Here is an 11,712-nt window from a genome sequence, read left to right on the forward strand (position 1 = left end):
CTACAAGTTGACTTCCCTCGACGGACCCTCCTGCTACCAAACACTGCGCAGGCACCCTTAGAAAAGGCAGGGATCTATCTTTACCTTTGCTGCTTTCACCAGCCTGTCACAAGTCCCACAGTGGTACAAGTTGTCGTAGTCAAAAACTTCCTCTTCCACATACATGTTCCAGAGTGCATCTTCCAAACCTGATACATTTCTGACCGCTACTGTGAGATCTAAGAAGTCTTCCTGAAATACACATGAATATAACATTGAAAAAACAATTCCACAGAGGCTCACAAACACATCACCAATTCATACATACACTGGGAAGAATCAGATTTTTTTTTCTAAAACACATATATTTTTTCTATATATGAAGGTATAGATCTCCTGATTAGATACTGTGAAATTCATAACAATAAATTATTCTTTCTAAACCAAACTATAACTTAGCTTAAAATATATCAGGAACCAGTTTACGAGTTCACTATAGATACAACGAAACCTATTTTATCAGGAAATAAGACAAACCATTTAAAACACGAATTGAGAAGAGTATATGTACAGGGTTATTAGTGCTGTCTTAGTCTCTAGGCTGGCATGGCAAGGCCAGGGTTGGACTCTCTAATGTAAACTCTTCTTCCTCCCCTTCTGCTAGGGCTGGTTTAAGAAAAAAATTATTTTGAGCCAGGATACAAAGGTATTTTTACGAAAATTAAGAGTGCATTTTGCAAAATGCGAGTCTACCAATTCTACTAGAAGTACATTTGAATTATATTTCTAGTAATAAACAGTTACAATTTGACAAGTTTAAATAAAGCACATTTATAATTTTGTGTGCATGTCTGAGCAACAGCATTACCTTAAGGGATTATGGGGATTATAAAATAATAGCACTAATTAATTAGTTCAAGGTGGAAACCTAAAGCAATAACATTCATATATGATTTATAATATAAATATGTGAAAAGTTAATGTCTGTAGTTTATAACATGCCTTCATATATGTTATGTTTTGAAATGACTTTGTGAATCATTACATTATACTGGTCAATCATACAGTAATCCAAAGACATACAACATCTTAATATTTCCAAACCAGGCTGGCCAAACCTTCTATTAGCACAGGCAATAAGGGCCAAAAAGTCTTTTTTATGCCCAACACTTTCATAAAAAATAGAAATATATATATACATATATATTCTAAAACAGCAATTAATGCAACATTTAGAAAATGGCATTTAATTATTTTACTCATATAGTCAAATACAGAAACTTTCTATAACTCTTGCCATAAAATAATATTTTTATTAAAGGACAACTGTTTGGTGATGAAATCATTTGCTATATAAGATTTGTAGTGCAAGTAGTGATTATTATATTTATATGAGCAAATTTCCAATTAGATGAAATAGGCAATCTCTGTTATGACAAAGAATGGAAGGTTACACTAGTTTAAACAGGATTATAATAGCTTTATATAAATAATATTTAAACCTAAGCACACACATACAAATGAACTTTCTGAGGAGTATCAATAAACTAAATCCAATATTTAATTACAGATTTGTCAATTTAAACATTCCTTAGTATTCTCCACTTTTATTACTTCTCTAAGTAACTTTCTTTATAATATTCCAACCACCAACCATGATGATATTGGCTTTTCTCATAAGGTCACTGGTCCCTACTTGTAAACACCCCCCAAATCTACTTTCTAAATATTAGAGTACTAAATAAAAGATTAAAGCTACATCTTAAGATATCTACTTCTTTCAGTTTACATGGAAAAATCTGGATTATAAACTTATAATCTGGGTGTAGCTAGAGTACAAGAAAAAAACTGATGAAGTTATTTCTAGTAATAAACACATTAATCCTCATGTGCTATAGATCACAGATTTAATTGCATGAATTATAATTTATGATTTAACTTATTACTAAAATACTCTTGCATATTCACCTGCTTTTCACTGACATTCTTACATTCTTTACAAACAATCTGGTTAACAATGGTTCCGTGATATAGACGATTGATGAGGTCATGGCCGGAGGTCCCAACTAAAGAAGTTTCCAAAGCACTAAAGAGAATTCGATTCAGTTCCTGTACATCATGTTGCCTCATTTCCTATAAAACAGGTAACTTTTAAATGTAGTTTTGTGCTTCAGATTTTTAAAAACAGATTTGTAAAGTGATATTAGTTTAAAAACACAAGACTTATCTAGAAATCCAAAGGTAAGCCTCAATCAAAGGTAAGGATGACTATGCTAAACAAGCTGAGAGCAGGGTAAGAGATCACCACCTATTTTTACTTTTACTACAAAATGAAAATATAAACAGACGGTGTTCAGTGTGTACATATAACTCAATTCACTTGAAAACAGGAAAGTGCATTTATTTTGTGCGACACCATACGCATGGCCGTGCCACAGAGGGGAGCGGGGAAGAAGGAACACACAGGCACAGAGCAGTCTCTAAGAGCCAGCAGTGTGTGCACAGCAGAATCTCAGCTCAGAGGGACTGATAAACACTCTGAATTATCAGCATTTGAAAAGAACTAGAATTTACTGCTTTGATATATAGACCAACTAAAGGAAGACTAACACAGTGCTACTGAGAAAAATTCTGACGGAACCTGCTTCAATCTATGAATCATGCAACTGTATGTGAATAGGCTGAACTACTCCCAAAGAACCATTTATAAACCCAAAGCCAAGGGGCACACCAACACTTAGAAGTGGAGAAAACAAGAAAGAACCAGCACAGGAACCCGAGGAAGAGCCGGGAAGGGGAGAACCAGGAGAGCGAGGTTACAGGAACAGCGGAGGGGTGGTGGGCGCTACTACTGAGGGCTGTGGAGAGACGAGCAGTGTCTCCTGGACCTGGCATGAGGGTGCCAGGAGGGACTTGGACAAGCAGGTAGGAAGCGGGCAGAGAGCAAATGGAAGGCACAGAAGTAGAGGCAGTGAGGGACGATGACTTTGAAGATAAGTGTCTTGTGAAGAGAAGCTGATAAAGTAGATGGAAGCTGGAGTAACATGTGGGACTCGGGATCTTTTTCTTAGTTTTTAACACACAAGACACTAGATGATATAAATTTCTCCAATACCACTGGTTCTGATGGGACAGAAAACTTGTGGAAGTTTCAAGATCTGTTTCTGAACAATCCTAAATTCGGCAAAGGTGCCTCAGAGACCCTCTCTACCACTGCAGGTCCAGTCCTAGAGGGTTTACTACATGATTTTATTTAGAAATCAATCAATCAATCAATCAAGTTTTCAGTTTTCTAAGAAGTATGAAGCCAGCAATTGAGAGGAAGCTCATTATCAAAAACAAAGGGAAATCCATCAACTGATGACTAGGTTAAAAAGAAACACAAACCACCGTGGCATACCCATCCAACAGAAGACTATCTGGCAATAAGAAGGAATGAAGTGCGGACACACACTACGACATGAATGGGCTTTGAAAACATTACTTGAGGTGAAAGAAGCCAGTTACAAGAGCCCACACGCTGCACCACACCACTTCTGTGCAGCGCCCAGAACAGGCAGACCCGCAGAGAGAGATTAGTGTGGCCAGGGACTCGGGAAAGGGCACGCAGGGCGTGGGTGACTCGTGATAGGTACGACGCTGCTTTCTGGGGTGGTGAAAATGTTCTAAAATTGACTGTAGTGATGCTTGTACAACTCTGTGAATATACTAAAAAAACCCACTGAATTGTACCCTTTAAAAGAGGGAAGCTTAGGGCATAAGAATTGTATCTCAGTAAAGCAGGTTTTTTTAAAACAAGGAAAGAAAAAGGGAATTAGCCCTAAGCACATGCCCTACACCAGAAACTCAACACACACTCTTTAGGGAATGTATTACACCCCATTGTACTGCCAAGCCCAAGCCCCACCTCTCTAACCACATGGCATCATCTAGTTAATGAGTGTTTCTGGTTAAAAGACAAGAGTTTATAGTTTATTTTTGAAGGCAACATACCCTTATTCTGATCACTGTCTCTTTAAATTCTGTGACAGTCTCCCATACCTTCATCTCTGCATCTATTCCATAAAAGAATACATCTATTCCATAAAAAACCGCAGACCTAGTTTTGATTTTATACAGCTAACAGCTCATCAATATCGACAACACACATCTTAGTGCTGACAAATGTTTAGTGTTTGTATATAGTGAAATACTTTTTAGGAACTGAAACAAAAAAAGAGGAAGTCCACACACAGTAGGATACAGGAAGCAAATGAAGACAGTCAGGAGACAGGCAGGACAGTGAAAATGAAAAGACCTGCCGAGAATGGTTTCACTGTTTTGCTTGAAGCAAATGTTCAAATTGGAACACCCAGATTCAAGCACACAAGCACGCCAAAAAGGCAGACAACTACTGCCAGTCAGCTTTTTTAGTTGATAAGCAGTTTGCTATAAAAATGGCAATTTCCATTAATGTAACAGGTGGTATATCTCAACTAGACTACACAAATGGTAGAAATTATAAAAACCAGCTCTTATACTTCTTCTCCCTGTATCTTCAACCCTCTTCCCCCAACCCCAAATCACACTCATTCATAAAATCCTGGATACAGCCAAGTGTCTAAAAATGTTTTACTGGTTTGTAATTATCTAATATTAGAAGTAAATATTTAAACAATATCTTGAGACCGTAAGACAAAAGTAAAGGAGAAGTTAGATAACATTATGAAGCCAGTGTTCAGTCTTTACTGCTGGTAACTTTTCCCTGGAGAAGCTGACCTTCGTACCTCATCACTGGTCCACCCAAAGCTGTCAGTGAGGTCTGTGGTGGACGCAGCTTCCTGGTCTAAGAGCAGAAGCTGTGCAAACAACCGCTGTAACTGCAAAGGTATGATTCGGACCTGAATGAGAAAAAAATGCATTTCTAAATATCTTTTAAATGTTGGCTGGGCCTTTTTAAAAGAACTGCATACTAATTTTCTCCTACCTCCTAGTTCATTTAATTCACTCAGGAGAAAATTTATAAATATTGTGAAGGGTGAATGAAGATTCATTTTTCTTTGAAAATTTTAATTCAATACAATTCTTAGCTATATTGACATAACAGATCAGTATTAAAACCCAAACAGGCCCTAATAAACCACCCAATTAATTAGAGAATGACAGTAATTCAAGTCTCTAATAGTTCATCCTTTCTCCAAAATACCTCAGTTACAGACATACTCCCTATGAGGAATTTTCCAGTCACAAGTATCTCACAGGGCTGGCTGCACCCTCCATTGCTTTCTTCCTGCTGGCGCCACGCCCATTCCTGCCTGTGTGCTGTGGGCCAGGGCCCTGAGAAGGCTGCCTGGAGCCTGATCTGAAGACTGGACTTAAATATCTAAAGTAAGAACAAGCCTTTAGAAAACTTTATGGCAATTTTGCATTGCCACAGCATTTTTATTATATCCAATGAAAGTCTGATCTGCAACAGACTGTGCATAAAAAAAACGGGCTCTTTGCCACACAGGGAGTTTGAGAAGCGCTGGGCTGGATCATGAAAGACTCTTATTAAGAAGTACAGGGCTGGACTTCCCTGGTGGCGTAGTGGTTAAGAATATGCCTGCCAATTCAGGGGACACGGGTTCAAGCCCTGGTCTGGGAAGATCCCACATGCCGCATAGCAGCTAAGCCCGTGCACCACAACTACTGAGCCTGCACTCTAGAGACCATGAGCCACAACTACTGAACCTGTGTGCTGCAACTACTGAAGCTAGCACACCTACACGCCTAGAGCCCATGCTCCGCAACAAGAGCAGCCACCGCAATGAAAAGCCTTCGCACTGCAACAAAGAGTAGCCCCCACTCGCAGCAACTAGAGATAAACCCTGCACGCAGCAACAAAGACCCAACTCAGACATACATAAATAAATAAATAAATAAATAAATTTATTAAAAAAAAAAAAGAATCTGCCTGCCAATGCAGGGGACACGGGTTCAAGCCCTGGTCCGGGAGGATCTCTCATGCCGCAGAGCAACTAAGCCATGCACCACAACTGCTGAGCCAGCGCTCTAGAGCCCACGAGCCACACCTACTGAGCCCATGTGCCACAACTACTGAAGCCCACGTGCCTAGAGTCTGTGCTCTGCAACAAGAGAAGCCACCACAATGAGAAGCCTGTGCTCAGCAACAAAGACCCAAGGCAGCCAAAAATAAATAAATGAATAAATAAATTTACTAAAAAAAAAAAAAGTACAGGGTTTCCCTGGTGGCACAGTGGTTGAGAATCTGCCTGCCAGTGCAGGGGACACGGGTTCGATCCCTGGTCCGGGAAGATCCCACATGCTGTGGAGCAGCTAAGCCCGTGCGCCACAACTACTGAGCCTGTGCTCTAGAGCCTGCGAGCCACAACTACTGAGCCCACGAGCCACAACTACTGAAGCCCGCACACCTAGAGCCTGTGCTCTACAACAAGAGAAGCCACAATGAGAAGCCTGCGCACCGCAACAAGGAGTAGCCCCCGCTCGTCGCAACTAGAGAAAGCCCGCGTGCAGCAACAAAGACCCAACGTAGCCAAAAGTAAATAAATAAATGTATTAAAAAATGTATTAAAAAAAAGAAGTACAGATTTTATGGGACTTTCCTGGAGGTCCTGTGGTTAAGACTCAGCGCTTCCACTGCTGGGGGGCGTGAGTTTGATCCCTAGTCGGGGAACTGAGATCCTGCACGCCGCACGGCATGGCCAAAAAAAAAAAAAAGTACAGATTTTAGTCTGAGGGTGATAAAGTTCTGAATGATGTTTAAGCAAGGGAGAAACGTGATTAGATACGCACTTACAGTAAACCAATCCCTCACTCAGTTTACTTCCAGAATACCAAACTGAAAGAAGACTGGCCCCTTATTTTTTGTTGTTGCTACAAGTAAGTGCATTAAGCGGACTTTCTGGCGCGATAGTGCGGACAACTCGTGAGTATCTCCTTAATGCAGAGAGAGGTATGTCTAAAAAGCAGCAGCAGCATTGCATCTGCATAAGTAATTCTCTGTTGGAAGGGCAGTTCCCTTAACAGTAAGGTACAGGCCAAGACACTTTCTGAAAATAAAGATCATATTTGGTAATTAATAAAATTATTGATTCCTACGAATAAGCAACTTAATTCTTTCCTTAAAACATTTCCTCAGTACTCCAAAAAACCCCTGTGAATCAAAGATTTGAATACCTTTGCGTCAGGTTTATCCTTATCCTCTAACGAACCAAGCTCTTCCGGGCCAAGAGAAAATAAAGCTTCTAAACAAAAAAGTAGAATCACAGATGTAAATGACATTATCTCATTTTTGAAAATTGTTTTAGAAAGCCAAGGCCACCAGTAAGTAGAAATCAGTTAAAGATTCAGAAATATGACTTGACAATATTTACACCCTTAGCCTACCCATCTTGCTTTCTGGTAATGTTATTTTTAACCACTGACCCTATTAGAAAGTGGGAAGCTAAGGTTTCAATAAGGGAGAGCTGTAAAAGGAAAATTATACATATAAAAACCATAACATCAGAAATCTTTGGTGGTTTCCTATTGCCTACGGCAGTGGGTCCCAAAAGCCACATGAGGAACACTAGGAAATACACAATATAGAATAGTGTCACGTGTGTTTGTTCACAAGCCACACGTGAGACTTCCAACCATTCTTTCACAAGAAGGAGCACCTTTAACTCTGAGATAACGCCCTTCCCATTTTGGTATGAAAATATCTTTTCTGCATTGAGGGTAATAACAGATGGTGGTGACCTTACCTGGAAAAAGACGTTGGCAACCCAGTGCCGGTCTCCAGAATTTGTTTATAATTCAATGTCTGGGTACGCCACCCAGTGGGGCGTATCTGAATCTTTTGGGAAGTCTGTATTCAAACAGATAGGAACACCTACTAGGAGACTCTGATATACTCCGGGGAGAGAAGGGATGGGACGGGTGTTGCCTTGCACTGAAAACCACTGCTGCCTTAGTGATTACTGTTATGTAATATTCCTCCTGAGCTCCCGGCAGGAACTGGGAAAAACACTACATGAAGGTTACAAACATAAAGGCTAAAGCATAAAAACCATACAAAGACTTCCACAATCGTCTCCCACTCCTCCCAGCTACACTGATCTGGGAGTACAGTGGAACCGAATCTAGTCCTATTCCTTAAAATATGATTCCAAAAAGTTCCCAAAATTTCCCCTCAGTTCTCCGCCAGTCCTTACCCTTTCCAAAGTGTACGTCTTCTTCAATAAGCTTCAGGATCTGCGCTACGCCTTACTAGGAGTGTGCGAGTCACACTAAGGTGTCAGCCCATGGGCTTGGCTGGCCATCCACTTTGCTAGAGAGAAGGGGGCCTGGGGCTCTGAGCCCTTTCTTCTTAGCGGCGCTCTCCGTGACCTGCCTGCCGTCCCCAACAGTCGCCTTCCTCACCCTCTTCTTAAGGCTACTTTTCTACTTTAAGTTGCCCTTGAACTTCAATTATACTAAAACTTGGGAAAAACTTAACCTCCCTAGGAACCCGCTTATTCATGCTCCAAATTTCTAACGGTGGAACTACTGAAGGCACTGGGGGGATATTTTTATGGAGTGGATGGAGTCACAGACAAGAGGCAACACTCAAATCCACATGCACTTCGACCCATTAGAATGGCCCTGGGAAGGGGATAACGGTAATTATACACTAAATCTCTGGAGGCAGGAAGTCTCTGTAAGCTTAGAAGCAACAGAAAATGTCACAAAACTTTGCTAAATTTGGTAGTGGTGGGAAGGGGGATGAGATACTGGATACAGGATGAGCCAGGTTGTCTGACCTCAGAATATGGGGACATAGTGGGGAGCTGAGCTACAGTCATGGAGCTTCGTAGCTGGGGGCCCCCAATCAGGGCCATGTGAAGGCAGAGGAATCTTCACACTGAAATCAAGGGAACACAGAGACTAAGACCCTTGTGGAGGAAGCTAGTTTGCAGAGGAGGAATGGGACAAACATGTAGAGAAAAATAGGGGCAAGAAATCAAGGGTCCAAGGAGGTCAGGGTGGCTTCCTGTAGGTGGTTTCTAGGAGATTCCCCTATATTCTTACAGTAAACCTCCCTTTTAATTGAGCTACTTTGAGTGGGTTTCTGTTCCTTATACACAGTCCCTTATCTAACACCTTGGATCTCTGGAATTCAGAATTTCCAGATTTTAGAAAGGTAATATGAAGAAAGGGTCCAATATGTTAACATTACATCCCCAGCAGAGTCTGGGACAAACAGTATCTATTAGTCAAGGACTTAATATTCCTGTGACAAATGTATGACTGCTCACCCAAGTGAGATAATTAAGACTATAAACAGTCTCACAGCAGGTCAGGCTCTCAGGCCAAACAAGTTCAGATTATTAGGTCAGGCTGTCAGAGTTTTCCAGATTTCAGAACTTCAGATAAACGATTGTGGACTGTATGAATAATGTGACAACCCCTCCCCACTCCAAAAGGAAGCATATAACTGTACTGAGCAACTCTGGTTTACGTGTTTATTACTTTGAGAAACTCAAAAATACAAATGGTGTACAATAATGAAGGCTGGCACTCATGACAAAATTGTCTATGTTGTACTTTAAATGATAGGAATTAGAAAAGAAATACATTGCCTTATTTTTTTTATCTTGTTACTGAACATCACTGTGATCACACAGAAAATATTCATAATTTAAGCTTCACATTCCTCTGCAGAATTACCAATTTGTGTCCCTCATTAGCAACAATTAACACACACTGTCGAATACACTTGTGATTCTGCATAACTAATTACAGGTGGATACGAGAATACGTATTACCAGCCAAGTGCATGTAACATAGCATACCTCTGAATTCAGGTGTGAAATGAAGAGTCTGAAGGAGGGAATTGAGGTAACAGGTTCCACCCTGATTTCTGATTCCACTTAAATTGGTGAATTCTCTAGGCGCAGGTGGCTCCAAAGCTTTGGTCTTTAATTTCTTCCCTTTTCCATAATGATCATTTGACACACTGGAATAATCCTCTTCAAACAGGTCACCAAACATTGTGAAACTAAACACTACCCTTAAAAATATATAACATGTTATATAAACGTTTTTATTTTTAAAACAAAACTTCCCCACATCTCCCTTTTATACTTGGGAGTCTCCATTTTAAGTCACTCTTTAGAATGTACAGACAGTAGTTCGGGCTTTGGAGGCAGCAAGACCTGAATTTTTTCATCCCTGCTCCACACTACCTGTGCGACCGTGGGCAGGTTACTTAACCCACGTTCTTATAAGTAAAATGCGATACAAACTGTCACGCAGGGTCATTTAAACAATCAAATAACATAATGAAAGAAAGGCATTTAGGGTACAGGGTTTAGCCCACAATAAATGACAGCTGTTTTTAAAAGGCATATTGATATCACTAGTGAAAAAAGAAAACCCATCAATACACCTAATCTGCTGAGGGGGTAGAGCCAAAGCTAGATTCTGAGCGTTGACAATGGCCTAGGGACCATGAATCACTTCCTAAAATCTCTGCTTCTCAAACTCCTTGCACCAGATCATGACACTTAAATAAGTTAAATGGAACAAATTAATCTTTATAGTAGTTTAGTACATGGCCCCGAAGCCGGACAGCCGGGTGGAGATTCACTGGGGAAAAAAACACTGCCATTTAAATAATGGAGCCTCGAGGGCTTTACAACATGTATCCATCCGGTGATCCCAACATTAGCTCCTGGGGTCTAAAGAATCCGCTCAAGGTCTCATATCGAGTGTGGAGGAGGGTCACCTGGAGACGAGAAAGGCCAAGCGCCTAGCACAGTTCCTAAGGGATAGGAAACGCTGAAATGCAATTATTTGCCTTTTCAACCCGTTCCTCAGAAGAAAAGCACAAAAAATGGAACTTGAAAGTGTGGCCTCGCACGCGTGGTCTAGATTCCGGTCTCCTCCGCTCCACGTTCAGACTAGGCCCTCAAGCCCTCCAAGCCACCGGGCCCAGGGGCGCGAGGAGGCAGAGGTCCCCGAGGCGGGGGACCGCAGCCCCACACCAGGAGGACGCCGCAACCCGGGGCCGGCCCGGGCAGCCTCTCGCCTCGGCCCCTCTCATCCCTCCCGAGATCCCCGGTCGCAGGCCCCACTTACTGCCTAAAGCCCAGACCCCCGCCCCGGCCAAAACTCGAAGCGAAAGAACGCGCCGCTACCGGGGACCGCCATATTGACGTCAGCAGCCATATTGACGTCAGCAGCCATCCCGCGGCACCGCGCGTGAGCGATTTATGGAACGCACGGACTACGTCTCCCAGGATGCCCGGCGGGGTAGCGCCGGCCCGCGGCGCGGGGCTTTATGGGCAATGTAGTTCTTTTGGCCTGAGAATGCGGGAGTCGTGTTGGGTGGACAGTGCTCGCTTCCTTGTCTGCTGGCGGGTTCGCGAGTCCGCTCGGTGAGCCGACCACTCATTCGTTCACTTTTTAAAGTTTTTTTTTTTATAGTGTTTATTTATTTTTACTTGTTGACAGTTTTGATTTATTTATTTATTTATGGCTGTGTTGGGTCTTCCTTTCTGTGCGAGGGCCTTCTCTAGTTGTGGCAAGCGGGGGCCACTCTTCATCGCGATGCGCGGGCCTCTCACTATCACCGTCTCTCTCGTTGCGGAGCACAGGCTCCAGACGCGCAGGCTCAGTAAGTGTGGCTCACGGGCCCAGTCGCTCCGCGGCATGTGGGATCCTCCCAGACCAGGGCGCGAACCCGTGTCTCGTATTCTCAACCAC

General features: G+C 42.1%; 1 protein-coding gene across 14 annotated transcripts in view; it reads right to left on the bottom strand.

The window, feature by feature from the left end:
* USP40 (ubiquitin specific peptidase 40) overlaps positions 1–11,209 on the bottom strand; it is a 92,024-nt gene extending 80,815 nt beyond the window's left edge. For 5 of the 14 annotated variants that reach the window (XM_049712796.1, XM_049712792.1, XM_049712791.1 and 2 more), the window contains exons 1-6: positions 10,733–11,075; positions 9,798–10,015; positions 7,159–7,226; positions 4,746–4,859; positions 1,948–2,112; positions 85–231 (exon numbers count right to left, since the gene is read on the bottom strand). In XM_049712796.1, the coding sequence (XP_049568753.1) occupies positions 85–231; positions 1,948–2,112; positions 4,746–4,859; positions 7,159–7,226; positions 9,798–9,996 (693 nt within the window). In that variant the 5' untranslated portion in view covers positions 9,997–10,015; positions 10,733–11,075. The other 9 variants (XM_049712793.1, XM_049712790.1, XM_049712797.1 and 6 more) reach the window with 7 other exon arrangements.
* Between the last annotated feature and the right edge of the window lie 503 nt (positions 11,210–11,712).

This window comes from Orcinus orca, chromosome 7 (genome assembly GCF_937001465.1).
Source record: "Orcinus orca chromosome 7, mOrcOrc1.1, whole genome shotgun sequence".
NCBI classification, from domain to species: domain Eukaryota; kingdom Metazoa; phylum Chordata; class Mammalia; order Artiodactyla; family Delphinidae; genus Orcinus; species Orcinus orca.